Below are 16,361 nucleotides of genomic sequence, written 5' to 3' on the forward strand. Positions count from 1 at the left end.
GATCTAGACTCCGCCCCCAAGAGTGCTTATTGGATATAACGAGATAAGAGGGCTTTGATTGGCAGAGAATGCTTCCACTGCCGAAGCGGGGCAGTACCAATAGACCGGGGCGAACGCAAAGAAGAGCGAGTTCTCTGCAGGCCCTGCCTAGGAGCGGAAGAGATGGGCGGAGATAAAGGACAAGCGGCAGACCCGGCGGCCCCGGAGCCCGGGGCGGGGCGCGGGCGGGCCTTCGCTGGTTACTGGTCACAAGTGGCCTGACCCGGCTCCACCCTCTGTCCGCCCGCACAAGTTTATCTTGTGACTTCCCTGGCTGCTTTCCCTTCCTAGATTGCAGAGCTTTCATACCCACGATGCGCTTCCTGACCGCCACGATCCTGCTGCTGGCGTTCGTCGCCGCCAGCCAGGCCGAGCCCCTGCACTTCAAGGACTGCGGTGAGCCCTGAGCCCACTCGAGGAGACCCGCGGGGGTGGATTGGGCGGGTTCCTGGAACGTAGATAGATGCTCAGCCGCGAACCCCTGGTGGAATTGACTATGGACTAGGTTGGGGCCGAAGGTACTACTAGCCTTGATGAAACTTAACCCCTCCGCACAACTTTGTCTCTCCTTGCAGTTCGTGTTTTGGGATTATCTCAAACACTCTCAAAGCGAACCTTGTGCTGAATTTCTCTAAAGTTTCTTGGGTGAACATCAAGCCGGCATATTCTTGCAGCGCTCGAGGGCTTGGAGATTTCAATGGAAGGAAGAGAATTGCGAATTCAAGGCTAGCCTGGGCTTATTGAGACCTGTCTGAAAAAAGTAAACAAATAAAAGCAAAATATAAAACAATAGGGTAGACAGCGGGCCTGCATCCAACACGGATTGAGGGAATAGGCACGGAACTTCTTTTGATTTACGCCTTGTGTTGTCACTAGCCTTTCTCTCTTTGTTCGTTTGAAGTTTTCTCTGTAGCCCAGTTTGATCTTCCAAACCCATGTCAATCCTGCTCTATTCTAGTCTTACAAGTGCCAGCCACCTCCCCACCCCACCCCATCCCCGCTAACAAGACCAAAGCTAGTTCTCCTCATATTCTTTTACAAAGTAAGTTCCTTTGGCCTAACGAATTTCATGATTCTTGATTCGTGTCTCCTATAACATTCTTATTTCTAGTGACATCTTGTGACGCCCCCCTCCCAACGCTGCTCCTGGACTCTTCGTTGAAAAATATAGAGGGTAGAAATTCTGAGTTCATTCAGTCATGCCTGTACAATTAATTGCGGGAGCAGTGCAGGGGATGGGGGTGGGGGGAGAAGGGCAAGCGGCAGTAATGGGTGAAAGACAAACTGATTTTGCAAAATATGTGAGTAGGGGGAAACATCATAATAAAGCATTGAATTAAAGAGTTATTAGGACTGGAGAGATGGCTTAGTGGTTAAGAGCACCTACTATTCTGGAGGATTAGAGTTCAATTCCCAGCACCTACATCAGTGGCTCACAACTGCTTGTACCCCAACTCTGGGGAAGTCACCTGCACTCCCAGGCGCACACACACACACCTAATTAAGGAGGTGGGTGGGAGTAGAAGGTGGATTAAAGTAAGCCTTCTGTGGTCACACAGCTGAATGAGGAACCAGGTTAAGTATGCTTCTTGGTAGCCAGTAGCCTGTACTATTGAATAATAGTAACTACTCAATAAATATTTACTAAAAAAGGAAACAAGGGAATTAATACTGCCTCTAATATGATATTAAAAGTTCTGTTAAAGCAAAAACAAAGGTTGGCATGTGGAACTGGGACCACTGCCTATTAATAGTTCACAGATGCTATTCACTAAACCAGGAGACTAGCTTGAAGTGGCTGCTTCTTTGGAGTACCTGTTTTTCCCCTCTGTTGAACTTCTTAAATTTTTACTTTATTTTTAAATGTGTGTGTATTCATGTGTACCCAAGCATGTGGTAGCCAGAGTCCAACCCCTCAAATGTTATCCTCAAGAACACCACCCACTTCTTTTGAGACGTGGTCCTCTTTGGCCAGGGTTGGGGGGTGGGGGTGGGGGTGGGGGGAGTCTCTGAGTAGTTTAGACTGACTAGCCCAGAAGCCTCTGTGCTCTTCCTGGGCCCACCTCTCCCAAGGTCAGGATTACATGTGTGTGCGACAAGTGGCATTTTTATGTGGCTTAGGGGAATTAAACTCAGGTTTTCTGCTTGCAAGGCAAGCACTTTACCCACAGAGATATTACCCTCTTCTACCCCTCCTTTGTTAAACTGAGGACCAAGACCTTCACTGATTAATGTTATTAACTTATTCACCATCTGTTTTACAGAAAAGGAGACTAAAGCAGGTAGACCAACTTATCTAAGATCCTATAGCTGATAAGCAGGAGGAGGCTGATAAGTCTCTAGGAGCCACTTGGATTTTTTTTTTTTTTTTTTTTTGAGACCGGGTTTCTCTGAAGCAGAGCTCTGGCTATCCAGGCAGCCTCGAACTCAGAGATCTGCCTGCCTCTTGAGCTGTGGGATTAAAGGTCCTCCCCTACTGCCCTGCAGAACTTCATTATTTTGGTGGTGGTGGTGGTGGTGGTGGTTTTTGTTTGTTTTGAGACATCTTTGTAGACCAGGCTGAACTCACAAAGATTTGCCTGCCTCTACTTTGGGAGTGTTCATGTACCATGCCTGGCTTTTTTTCTTTTCTTTTTCTTTTTTCTTTTCTTTCTTTCTTTTTTTTTTTTTTTTTTTTTTTTTTTTTTTTTTTTCATGTTACAGCTTGGAAGAACTTACATTTTCATGTTGCATCCATTTATTTACTTATTTGTGTGTCTGTATGTAGGAGGACACACGTGTGCGGCATACATGTGGAGGTCAGAGGGCAACTTTCAGAAGTCAGTTCTCTCCTGGGAATTGAACTCAGGTTCTCAGCCTTGGTAGTGAGAACCTTTACTTGCTGAGCTAGCTCTCACGCCTAGAGAGAACTTAAAGAAAAGTGTGTGCGCGTGTGTGTGTGTGTGTGTGTGTGTGTGTGTGTGTGTGTGCGCGTGCGCGCGCGCGCGCGCCATGACAGATTTTGAATTTTCTTTTGAATTAGAAAATGCAATGTAAAAATGTAAGCACCCAGGTGAAAGATTTTGCATCCCATTCTATGCCCACCTTCTGTAGTGGGATTGACCTTCTGGAGTGGGATTGACCTTCTGCTGTGCTGGGATCACCTCAAGTGTAAAATAGAACCAAGTAAAGTACTTATGCAATGTTTGCAGTGGGAACTGGGGAGTGTGTTCTATTGACATTTGAAGTCCGGGAACCTCTTGTCACACAAAGGAACTATAAGTACCCTTTCCTCTGATCCTGTGAGATCATGTGACCCAGGTTTGAAGAAGCAGGTGGGACTGGGCACTGAAGTTCACGTGAACATCGATTTTCAATTTAGGGGCTGGTGTAAGACAGTGCTTCTCACACTTGCAGTGGGTACTGAGAGGGTGTGCTGTGTGCAGGCAAGCTGGGATATGGGGATTGTAAAGTGTTGTTTACAGGCCTCCACAGACTAGCATTGTGGCCTTAGAGGGAATTTGAAGAGTGCCTTCCAGCCTGAGGACAAGCCCTTGGTAGGGAAAGTCAAGTGGGTTCACTTTGTCATTTCTAGTCCTACCCCAACCCCAACGGTTCTGAGCTAACCTGGTAACTACATGGCAGGCAGTGTGGTCTCAGCTTGTGATTTGTGGGCTCTCTGCTCTTAACATTCTACTTTCAAGACAGCAAGAGTCTGTACTGTCGATTGCAAAAGTTGTTTCTGTCCATGAAGTATATTTAAGAGAGGCTTCGCTTTGGTGCGAGAGGAAGGCCTTGCTTACCCACCCAGGAGCAGCTGCCTTAGTTCATGGCCCAAATCGAGCCGCCATGGTAATTACAACCAACGGCTTCAATAGCACCACTATGTTCCAGATAAGTATCTAAAATCTGTAGACGCACCGGCTCTCTACCCTTAGGGCAGCCCAGATGTTAAGTGTCTTGTCTTGAGGCTATGCCTTGGGAAGTTGAGCTGGGAAGACTTCAAACCCCCGTGCTGAGTCCTAGTCATAATATCATTGACCTACCCTGTCAGGGGCTTGAATTACCCCTTCTTTTTCTCCCCAGTATTTTATACACATACATAAGTAGTATTTACAAGTTTATTATTTCCAGCAACTGTGCAGCCCTTAGCTTAGTCATTTTGCTGGAGAGGACAGGAAATCTAGGGTTAAGTACATGGGTACTGAAACTGTGAAGGAGTATAAACAAGCCTGGACTTTGGACACCTCAAGCTAGGCTTAGCCACATGGCTCAAATGCCCTTTAAAGAGACACATGAAGGGGGCCAGAGGTATGGCAGTGGTTTAGGGCACTTACTGCTCTTCCAGCGGACTCGGGTTCAGTTCCCAGGACCCTCGTGGTGGCTTACAGCCATCCATAACTCTAGTTCTAGGGGACCCAATGCCCTTTTCTGACTTCCATGGGTACCATGTGTATATACATATGCACAGGCAAGGGGTTCACACACATAAAATAAACCTTAAAAAAAAATTTTTTTTTTTAAAGAGCAAGTACTCTTGAAAAGCTGAGAGATTTTTTTTTCAGTGTGGCCACTTTGGAAAGAAGAATGTACAGAGGAGCCACCAGTCAGTCTTTGGGCACGGATAAGAGGTTCATATTTAAATAGAGGGCGGAGATAATAAGGCAGTCAGCTCAGGTCTAGCCTACTAGGTGGTCTAACAGTCAGAACTGTGTGAAGTTTCTTCTTGGGAAGCAGGTCTCTCTGGCTGGGACCAAGGTTTCACCTCCCCCCCCCACACACACAAGACATGGGGGTTCATTGTTTCAGTAGTCTTAGAGCGTAATATCCCCTTAAAATACCTTCTCTTCTGCTAGAATGGGTTCTGTGCCAGTCAGTGTAGCTGAGTGAATCAACCGTGCTTGGGACCTAAGTTTGTTTGGATGGATGGATGGATGGATGGATGTGTCTGTTTGAAACAAAGCTGGTCTCAGTCAGTGCTTTTCCTGCCTCAGCAGCTGAGTACTGACTGACCTGTAGTACCTCGCCCAGTCAGGGCCCTAAGTGTTTTTGGGGGGGAACTATAAAGATCCTGACCTCCGTCTCCCCCCCTCCTCTGCTTGGTTCTGGGAAAAGTCAAAGTTTAATGACCTAGTCAAGACTGGCCTTAGAGCAGGAGCACTCTGTGACACTGCAGGCGAGCCTCTTGGATTCCCTTGCCCTCAGAGAAGGTGACTAACAGGAAGGCAGAAGTGCCGTGGAGGACTTTAGCTTTAGGGGAGGGTCCTCCGGCTATAGAGGGAACCGTTGCTTCCTCTTAGGGTCATTCCTCCCCTGGGGGTTGAGATGGTGGTTCCTCTTACTTTTCCATAAGCCGCTCAGTCGGAAGTCAGCAGGCTGTGTGTGTGTGCCACCAACCTAAAAAGCTAAGCTTGACTCTCCAACTCAGACCGCTCACACAACTGCTTATTTCTTTAGGAAGCTATGGTGGGGCCTTCAAGCTAGAAGAAGCCTTATAGTCTCCAACTCTCATCAGACATACATGCTTATCTCTGCTAGACAATGATGGGAGGACAGGGATATTTAATTAAAAGGAAGATCTAGACAAAAAGGCTTAAATTTAAACTGAATCTCCCTTTAAGAATGCAAGAGAGAGGCCGGGTGGTGGGGGTGCACACCTTTAGTCCCAGCACTTGGGAGGCAGAGGCAGTCAGATTTCTGAGTTTGAGGCCAGCCTAGTCTACAGAGTGAGTTCCAGGACAGCCAGAGAACACAGAGAAACCCTGTCTCAAAGAGAGAGAGAGAGAGAGAGAGAGAGAGAGAGAGAGAGATTTTTTGTTTGTTTGTTTGGTTTGGTTTGGTTTTTCAGACAGGGTTTCTCTGTGTATTCCAGACTGTCCTAGAACTCACTCTGTAGACAAGGCTGGCCAGAACTCACAAGAGAGATATGCTTGCCTTTGCCTTGCAAATGCTGGGATTAAAGGTGCAAGCCACCATGCCCATCATATATATATATACAGTGTTATAGTGTTGTGTAAATATGGGCTCACTATACTTAATTTGACAAATATTGATGTGATCCCGCACTCTGCCTTGCCCCTGGGGTGTGAGAATGTCACTTTAACCCTACGCTGCCATTGGGTGCTAGGCTTGTGCTCAGAGGTTGGGAAAACACAGCCTAGAATGTGGACCTCAGCCCTAGTGAGAAACGGCACAGGTGGAGGCTGACACTGGGGTTCTCTGACTCCCAGACATCCAGACACCAATGGAGATGGAGTAGAGGAGTTGGGAATGCTGGGATCCTGCAGAACAACGAGCCATGGGCGTAGAAGGAGGGAGGGGCAGCTTAGCTCAGTGGAAAAGGGTCCATGATTGCAAAGGGGCCTTCCAAGGGAGACTTAGTGCTGGTCTGTAGACAAAGTGGTTCTTGGAGAGAGAGAGAGAGAGAGAGAGAGAGAGAGAGAGAGAGAGAGAGAGAGAGAGAGAGAGTGTGTCAGTCAGAGCCCATGCTTATCCATATTGTTTATTGACTGTTCATTGTGGAAAATGGGCGCATACCACTTCCTCAGGGTGGATCTGAGGTTAAATACCTTTTTCAAGAAGGAATGTCTGAGAAGGGAAGATTATTAGGTAAACCCTCGGGGCCTCAGTGGTACAGAGAACTCTGTTCTGATCTATGAGACCATTACTCACATTTCTGTGTGAGGAGTGTGGTCACGAGTTCCAGGCCAGGAATCTTGGCAGGGGGCAGGGAGGCACCTACCATTCTCAGATGGGTGCTGGGGTCTCTGAACCTACTCAACCTTACCAAGTTTCTTGGCACTACCCTACATATTGGTATTCTCTTTGCCAAAAAAAAAAATCAACTAGCTTTTTATTCAGTTTATAGGATCCGTTTTAACAATACTGAGATTCTCAAGTTGTATGTGGGGGTGGGGGTCAGGGTGGGGGAGAGGGAAGGTGTATAATGTATGTTTAGGTGTGCACATGTGGAGCCCAGAGGACAACCTCGGGTATGGGTCCTTGCCTTCTGCCTTGCTAGAAATAGGATCTTGTTACTACTGTGCTGTCTGCACCCTGCAGGCCAGCTGACTGGAAAGCTCACAGGGTTTTCCTCTCTCTGCCTCTGTCTCTCTGTAAGCCCAGGAGCTTCGAGTGCACACTACCACACCCAGCTTCACCGGGAGTCAAACTCAGGCCCTCACACTGCGGAGCAAGTGCTTCACCTACTGAGCCATCCACCTGGCCCCGAATTCTCGATTCTAATTGTGCATTGTCTTAAAGAGTTCATCTCAGGAAAACAAGCATTTCAAGTACATTGAGAGAGGAGCGTACTTCCCATGAGGCACTGGGCAGCCTCGGGGATGGAGTTTTCCTCCTAGTCAAACTCTTTTTTTTTTTTTTTTTTTTGCAGGCTCCAAGGTGGGAGTTATAAAGGAGGTGAATGTGAGCCCGTGTCCCACCCAGCCCTGTCAGCTGCACAAAGGCCAGTCGTACAGTGTCAACGTCACCTTTACTAGCGGTGAGTAGATGTGGTGTCTGCCGCCAGTTGATGCTGATCTGTAATATAAATGTATGTGAGGCATAGGAATGAACATTACCAACATAGGGGATAATATACACCAAGGTAGAATTCGCTATGTTCTCAGACAGGACGGAGTCTGGGTCCATAATTCTCCATTGTCATGTTCTGAAAGGAAACCTGGAGGACTGGGTTGATGGAAGGAAGCATGTTCAACTTACAGTTCTGGCTAGATGTGGGAAGAGGGAAAAAACTCCTGTAGTAGTTTCACAACATATATAAAAAAAAAAAAGATGACTCCAAAGCTGGGACGTGTGCAGCCTTAGCTGTGAGTCAGAACTACTGAGAGTTCCTCTCTGATGCCAGGGTGGCTGTGTGATGTCTCACAGCAGGAAACCCTTAGGGCCACACTGTGTCCTCACACACCCTTCATGCACTGGGCTCCTGCGTGTCCAGAGCGGCCTGGTCCTGGGAGCCTGACTGAGCCTGCGTGGGAGCGATAACAACACACTGGAGTGGTACCTAGAAAGTTTATGGGGGAGGTTACCTAGACTCTACACGTTCCCTCCAGGCTTCCCCGCTCCCCACAGGCTTCCATAGGTCTCACCAGTGACTACCAGACCCCTTTTAAGCAAACAGCTTGATCCTGCTGTAGCCACAGTTAGAGAGAGCAGCATGGCGCTTTGCTTGAAGCACATCGGACTCTTAGAGGGCTATCAGCTGATGATAGAATGGAAGTTATTTACATTATGATCTGTAGAAACTTAATTCTACGAACTTCAAAACTCTTTTTTTTTTTTTTTTTTTTTTTTTGTTTTCGTGAAAGGGTTTCTCTGTGTAGCCCTGGCTGTCCTGGAACTCACTCTGTAGACCAGGCTGGCCTCGAACTCAGAAATCCGCCTGCCTCTGCCTCCCAAGTGCTGGGATTAAAGGCGTGTGCCACCACCGCCCGGCTTAAACTTCAAAACTCTTACATAACGTTCATTTCAGCCAGGCTAAATCGTGAGCCCAAGAGCAGCTTCATATTCTAGGTAATTCCAGTCTAGATGAAGCTGCATGAAACTTACCTCAGTGGTTCTCAACCTTCCTAATGTTCTGACCCTTTGATACAGATCCTCATGTTGTGGTGACCCCTAGCCACAAAATTGCTTTTGTTGCTATGTTGTAACTGTAATTTGGCTACTGTTATGAGTCATGATACGTGGGATATCTGATGTGTGGGTCAAGACCCACAGGTTGAGAACTGCTGCCTTATCTCAAGAGAAAGGATATGCGTGAAGTGGCTCTGTGGGTAAAGGCACTTGTCACCAAGCTGGATGACTTAAGTTCAATCCTGAGAACCCATACAGTAAAAGGAAAGAACCGATTCCTTCAAGTGCTTCTCTGATCTCCACTTGTGCATTGTGTCACTCTCAAGACATGCCCCCCTCCCACAGGAGGGGGTGTGTGTTGCACCATAGAGAGATGACTCTGCAGTTGAGAGAGCTTGCTGCCCTTGAAGAATACCTCAGATGGATTTCCAGTGCCCACATGGCAAATCACTACCACCTGCAACTCCAGCCCCGGGGGATCCAGGGCCCTCCCCTGGCTTGCACAGGCATACACACAGACACATAAACGTAAATGATGATAATTTTTTTTTAAAAAATTAAAGAATCTAGACAAGTGTAAAATGCTTATTTCTGGAGACAGCGGCTGCCTTGAAGCCTTCCTTCACTTACTCTCCTGTGAGCTAGGTAGGACTCAGTTCTCAGCACCGTTGGCTTCCAAGCTCAAAGAAGCTCTGCTCTCCTTCCTCATATGCCCTGTCCCCTCTGTTTAAGAAAAAAGTCTAGAGACTGGGGAGAAGTCAGTATGTCAGAGCACTTGCTACATAAACATGAAGACCTGAGTTCGGATCCCAGCACTTAGAATAAAATGCCTGGAATTCAGTACTGTGAGTGGCAGAGGCTGGAGGGTTGGAAAGATTAATGGAACCAGCCCTGTTTCAGGTGTGGTGAGTGTCTCAGGCAGGGTGTCTCTTGCTGCAAGGAGTCACCATGACCAAAAAACAACTTGGTTTGGTAGCAATGGCAGTTGTAGTTATGGAGAAAACTTTAGGGGTGGTAATGGCTTCGGTGGTGGCGGTACTGTGTATGATGGCAGTGGGGATGGCTCTAATGGATTTGGAAGCCACTGTGGAGGCAGTGGACACAGCAGCAATTTTGATAATTACCGTAATCCGTCTTCAGATGTTGGGCCTGTGGTGGGAGGAAGCTCTGGAGGCAGAGGCTCTGGCGCAGGTGGTGGTAGAGCTGCGCAGCTAAGCCACAAGACCAAGCTGCCAGTGCTGGTTCTAGCAGCGGCAGTAGCTGTCTGTGGCAGAAGGTTCTAGTTACTGCCAGGAAACAAAGCTTAGCAAGAGAGGAGAGCCAGGGAAGTGACGCAGAAGCCTCAGGTTATAACAGTTATTACCTCAGCAAGACACAGTGGTGGTGGCCAGGCCGCTGAGAAGGAGACGTTTTAGACATTATTACTCGTGTGTCCGAGCCGTTTGTGTGACTAATTGTGGAACAAGTTGTTTTAGCTTCTGTTCTGTGGAGAGCGGAACACATTCCAGTAATGGGGGTGGGGAGGGCTATTTTGTTCTGTTTTATAATTGTTAGTGTGTCTTTGGGTTTTTTTAGTTTTTATTTTTAGATTTATTTTATCGTTTTTGCCGGCACGTGTGTAGATTTAGTGCACGCATGCTCACAAGGGTCAGGAGAGGCTGATGGATCCCCTAGAATTGGAGTTACAGATGGTTGTAAGCTACCGTGTAGGTGCTGAGAGCTGAACCCTGGTCTGATGGAAGAGCAACAAGCCGCCTTCCCTGCAAGGCTTACTCTCTGTTGCTCCCTCTCCTAGTGAAGGGTTGTAACGTACAGTTTTGTTGATCCATGTTGTTGATTGTGAGGCGTAATAGTCTGATCGTGATGCTGATAAACATGTCTTTTACAAACTAAAATGAAGAGTTCCTCGGAATGACTTGGCAGGTAAAGATGTCTGTTGCCAAACCTGAAGTTGGACCCCAGAATCCACAAGGTAGAAGGAGAAATCTGACTCCTCAATCTTGTCCTTTGACCTCTGTACAATGCTGTGACCCCCTCCCCCACTGACTAAATGTAATTTAGTTGTTATTGTTGTTATTGTTATTATTATTATTATTTAAGAAATTAAACAAATAAAACCCTAGATCTCCAAAATGCCCTAACAATGTATAATTTTACTAGAGTTTTGGGGATACAGGTCTGGGCCCAGCAGTCTGACAGGGGAGGCTCAGCCTTGTCCTCAGTATGCTGATTAAAAAAGACAGTGAAAAGTTGAGAGAGGAAATTGAATGTGGTCACACTGGGAAGAGGACCAAATCCAGAGGCTTAGTGAGCTCTTCCGGGTCACTGACAAGGCTGAGGTTTAAATGGAAGGCAAGAGGTCAAGGTGTTAATGTATCTTTAGCTCAGCTCCTGGCCTGTCTCCAAGTTGTCAGAACCCTGTGACCTTCCTACATGGCAAGTTCCTTCTTCTGCTGGTACCAGGACTCCAGCTTTTTCCCTTCCTCCAGTGTGGAACTCCAAGGGGAATACCAATTCCTTGGGGTACATTGTTTCCATAGCCTGATAGTCAGAGGAGGGAGCACAGTGGTCTCTTTAAAATACCTTCACTCCTGCCTGAGAATTGTAATAACTGGCTGTCCTAATCTAATAACACTTTGATCCTTTCTGCTTATCTTGCACTGTGGAGGCTAGAGAAATGAACTTCTTTTTTAATCTTACACAGTATCTAAAGGATTACCTGCCACTGCCGTGCTAGACCATGGTATTTAAAACATGCTGACAGAAGTCGGTGGTCCTGGGAGATAAGATTAATTGTCCCAATAGCCTGATTCCCTTAATGGAGAGCAAGGAAAGAGACCAGCTTCCCTCATCATGTGCACAGGGCTAGGTGCTAAATGTGACACATGGGGATGGAGACACTGCAGTTAGGGGACTCTCTGAACGCCGTACCATTCCAGCATTTGATGATGTATTTAACGACTTGACTTAGAATTCACAAATACACAACTTTCCATCTGACTCCCTGTCTTCCTAGGCACTCAGTCCCAGAACAGCACGGCCTTGGTCCACGGCATCCTGGCTGGCATCCCAGTCTTCTTCCCTATTCCTGAGCCTGACGGTTGTAAGTGTGGAATCAACTGCCCCATCCAGAAAGACAAGGTCTACAACTACCTGAATAAGCTTCCTGTGAAGAGTGAATACCCCTCTGTAAGTGACACGGTAGTTGAGGACACCAGAGGCCCTGGGGCTGGGTCAGACTTCCTGAGGCTGAAGCAGAGACTGGGGCAAAGAGCCTTTCGTCTGGTAGAGCTGAAAAGGCCTGAGGGAGAGGAGATGGGTTGAGGGACCCAAGGGTGCCATTTTTACAGCCCTAGCCCTCACCACCTCCCTGTGTGGTGGTGATATTATTTCTGACTTATAAGCAAAGAATTTTAAGCTTCTGATATCATATAATACAGAGTCCGTGTCTACTTTCCCAAGAAGTCTTAGCTCCTAGATTCAGAAGTGAGTCTCTTCAGTCCAAAGCCTGTGCAATAGTGAAAGGTTTTATCCAGGCAACAAATAGTTAAAGCTCTAAGTTATCTTGGCAGCATCTTCAGGATGCTGGTTTCTCCTTCATATTCTTGAAGAAAGAGCAGGAGCCCTTAGCGGCACAGCGGAGTTTGGTGGAGTGATGTACTCCTCCACCCACAACCCAGCTTTACCTACTCCTCATAGGTAGTGTGTCCCCTAGGTAGGGGTCATGATAAAAATGGAGGACATAAAGCAATTGCTTTTTCCCCATAAATAAAGGGCTACTTCATTGTTTTGTTCTAGAATTGTTTGTGTTAAGACTAAGATCTCACTTGGTAGCCCAGGTTGGTTGGCCTTGAACTCAGGGCCATTCTTTTGCCTCAACCTCCCAAATTCTGGAATTATAGACATATATCACTAATCTTGACAGGTGTTTTTTTTTTTTTTTTTAAAAAAAAAAAAAAAAAAGACAAGTAGAACCAGATGTAATCTTTTCTAGAAAAGTAAAATATCAATAGTCTTTAAGACAGTGGTTCTCAACCCTTTTGAGGGTTGAATGACCCTTTAACAAGGGTCATCTGAGACCATCAGAAACACAAATATTAACATTATGATTCTTGATGGCAGCAAAATTACAGTTATGAAGTAGCAAGGAAAATAATATTCTGGTTGGAGGTCACCACAACATGAGGAACTGTATTAAAGGGTTGCAGCGTTAGGAAGGTTGGGGACCACTGGTTTAAGGGTTGTTGGAGACCCTAAAGGTTTGTAGAGGGCTGGTTCATAGCCTCAGCATGCAGAGATCTGTCAGAGCCTGATTCACTGTAGGTACTTTGTATTTAGTTTGAAAAACCTAAACTAACAGTAAACACCAATTAAAACAGTAACATATACAAGTCTTGAAAACAAAGCCAAGTTTTCAAGAATGTAGATGTTATATTGTCCCTCAAGTATTACATTGTGAAGATAGTTTGAGTGATAGGGGAGGGGCTGGAGTGCTCAAGTTAGAGAGGAACCATGATGAAAATCAAGGAAGTAACGTGATTGCTTTTCCCCTATAAATAAAGAGCTACTTGATTAGAATTAGAAGTGGGGGCTGGAGACATAGCTCAGCAGTTAGGAGCACTTGATGCTCTTTTAGGGGACCAAAGTTAGTTCCCAGCTGCCCCTCACAATGCTCTGTAACTCCACTTCTAGGGGATTCAATACCCTCTACTGGTCTACTCGGGCACTGCATGCACATGGTGCTCTTAAATACTTTCTGACAAAACATCCTAGTGGCTCATTAAATCTTAATTTAAAAAAAAAAAAGGCTGTTGGTGAGCACCTTTAATCCCATGGCTCAGCAGGCAGATCTCTGAGTTTAGTGACAGCCAGTAATACATAGTGAGATTGGCTAAAAAAAACCTACAAAATTAGAAAGGACGGTGGCTCACACTTCTAACACATTGAAGGCTCGGGCAGAAGGATCACTGTGGGCTGAAGTCCAGCCTAAGCTATCTTGTGAGTTCTAGAGGTCCAGGCTAGTCTGGAATGAAGAAGTGAAACTGTCTTAAGAAACAAAGTACCAACAACAACACAGCTCATAGCTTCAGTGTAGCGAGGGGAGGTGGCATCTCAAATGAGAGCTGATCAGAAATCAGTTTAAGACTTGTGCATGGTGGTGCTGTAATCCTAGCAGTCAAAAAGCGGGGACAGGAGCATTCAAATCAGCCTGGGCTGGGTGGTGAGTTCCAAGCCAGTCTGGGCTTTGAGATGAGAACCTGTGTTAGAAGAAAAAAAAAAAACAAGACAGGGAGAGGAGAGAGGAACGGGGGCTGGGAGAGGGGACAACATAATTTAAGGAAGTTAAGTGAAACTCTTTTGTTTCCCAGGGTGGTTATCCTTGAAATTATACAGTTACACATGTCTTTGGACCAGTGTTTTTCAACCTTCCCGATGCTTCAACCCCCAGCCGGCAAATTATTTTCATTGCTACTTCATAACTGTAATTTTGCTACTGCTATGAATTGTAATGTAAATATTTGTGTTTTCCCTCGGTCTTGGGTGACCCCTGTGAAAGGGTCATACGAGTCCCCTAGACGTCCTGACCCACAAGCTGAGGACCACTGCTTTGGACCAGCCTTGAGCTTGGCCACTTTCATTTCCAGCTAACAAGAGTTCCTTACACCAAGGAATCTAAGAGCTTTTACTTTCTGTTCTCTCAGTTAAGTGGAAAAGTCTATAGCAGTTTGCCAAATAAGTAGAAAGCTATTTAAATTTAAAATTGTCATTCTTATAAGGCTCTATTTATATGCCTCTGATCTAAGAATGAAACCTAGTTAAGTATACCTGTAATCTCAACACTCAGGAGGCAGAGACAGGAGGACCAGAAATTTAGGACCAGCCTGAGCTACATAACAAGTTCTAGGTCAGCTAAAGCTGTGTAACAAAAACTCTGTTTCAACAAGGGGGGAGAGGAAAGAAAAGATAAGGATTTTAGAATTGCATTCAGGATCTGGAATTTTAATCAGGTGTGGTGGTCCACCTATAATCCCAGTGTTCAAAAGGCTGAAGTAGGGGATTACCACAAATTTAAGGCCATACTACATAGTAAATTCAAGACTAATTTAGGTTAGCTAACAAACAAAACTGTATCTTTTAAAAAGAAAACAGAAAAGAGGAGCTAGAGAGATAGCTGAGTGGCTAAGAGCACTAACTGCTCATGCAGAGGACCCGGGTTCGATTCCTAGCCCCAAGAGGCAGCTGACAACCATCTCCAGTACCAGAGAATCTGATGCCCTATGCTGTCCACTGTGGGTATCAGAGACACAAGTGGGGCACATACATACACATTCAGACAAACGTATATACACATACTTTTTTTTTTTTTTTAAATCAAACAGGAAAGAAGAGGGAGAAAGAAATACTACACTTGAAAGATTACATTTATAAACTGAACTAGGTTGGATGATACCATTGGATAACACGGTTCACGCTTCTGAGCTTAAGATCACAGGTAGTGGGCTACGCTAATCTGGCTTCAAGATGATAGACAGGACTTAAAAAGAAAGAATCAGAATTGAAAGTGCACACTTAGCCAGCCAATCATGGATAAAAATCAGGTTCCGGTTTCATTTTTCCCAATTCCTTTTCTTTTTTCCAGTTAAAACTGGTGGTGAAATGGGAACTTGAGGATGACAAAAAGAACAACCTCTTCTGCTGGGAGATCCCCGTACAGATCATAGGCTAGGCCCCTTGACTGTCTGCGTCGTCTGTGCGGGGCCGTGGATCGAGGGAGAAGAAACAAATCAGACCTGAATTGGAATCAGTGCCATAAGATGAACAGTTTCAAGAATGCTGTTTTATGCCTTTCAAAAGTACCTCCAAAAAAGTACCTGCAACTTGAGAGCTCAGAGCCATCGTCCCCGGAGATAGCCTTTGTGGAGGCTTCAGGAGGGAAGAGGGAATCTGGAGAGATTAGATTAGTGTCCACGGCTGTTTACTGTTGGGTTACGGTCGGCAGGTCCCACCAGACCGTATGGGACGGGGTTGCTTAGGGATGTCAGATAACTTGACCCAGGGCTATCGAGCCACTGTGAAGGATGGCTTCCCAGAGTCTTCTGGCTGGCTGGGGTATTGCCTCCCCTGTTTCTAAGTGCCTCCTGAGTCCCAAGCACCTGGCTTATCAGTCTGATGCGTCTCCATGGTACCCTAAGCCCCAATGCTTCTACAGTAGCGACCGTGCTCCACGGTGTCCAGAGTCCGGCTGAGGGGAGTTCTGCCGCAGACGTTTCGCTCTGACTGGCTGCTGCTTTGTGGTCAGCTCTTGTTCTTTGGTAGTTTTCATTAAAGCCAATACTTGGTTGCAGGTGCCTGCTTTTGTGTTTTAACAGTATTTGTCTATATCTTCTCTCTGCACGTGAGATGGACCCTCCCGATAAATTCTAACTTGCCGCCCTTGTGTTTGTGTTCAGTCTGTGGTTGCCTACTCCTTCCAGACGGCAGTCTCCTCGGTCCATAGCAGGCAGGCACCCAGTTCTGAAGCTCTAGAAAAGGCAGGACTCACAGACGCTGCCTTTTTCCTCATTTGTGTGTTTTTACCGGCTAGACCTTCTCCATAGAAAGTGGCCTTGTTCTGTGTTGCTGCACTTACACTGCCAAGCATGCTTGAAGCAGCAAACCCTACCTAGTGAATAGGAGGCCTGGTGACTGGGACATCGAGTGCCTGATGGCGAAGCCTAGAAAGGAAAGGGAAGAAGAGGCGGAGGCTCTAT

At 46.3% G+C, this 16,361-nt stretch overlaps 1 protein-coding gene across 1 annotated transcript; it reads left to right on the forward strand.

The window, feature by feature from the left end:
* Positions 1-104: 104 nt before the first annotated feature.
* On the forward strand, positions 105-15,955 carry Npc2 (NPC intracellular cholesterol transporter 2). The gene is made up of 4 exons (XM_076921665.1): positions 105-435; positions 7,412-7,519; positions 11,627-11,799; positions 15,251-15,955. The coding sequence occupies exons 1-4, from the start codon at positions 354-356 to the stop codon at positions 15,335-15,337; spliced, it is 450 nt and encodes a 149-aa protein (XP_076777780.1). The 5' UTR covers positions 105-353; the 3' UTR covers positions 15,338-15,955.
* Positions 15,956-16,361: the final 406 nt, after the last annotated feature.

Source organism: Arvicanthis niloticus, chromosome 23 (assembly GCF_011762505.2).
Source record: "Arvicanthis niloticus isolate mArvNil1 chromosome 23, mArvNil1.pat.X, whole genome shotgun sequence".
Lineage (NCBI taxonomy): Eukaryota > Metazoa > Chordata > Mammalia > Rodentia > Muridae > Arvicanthis > Arvicanthis niloticus.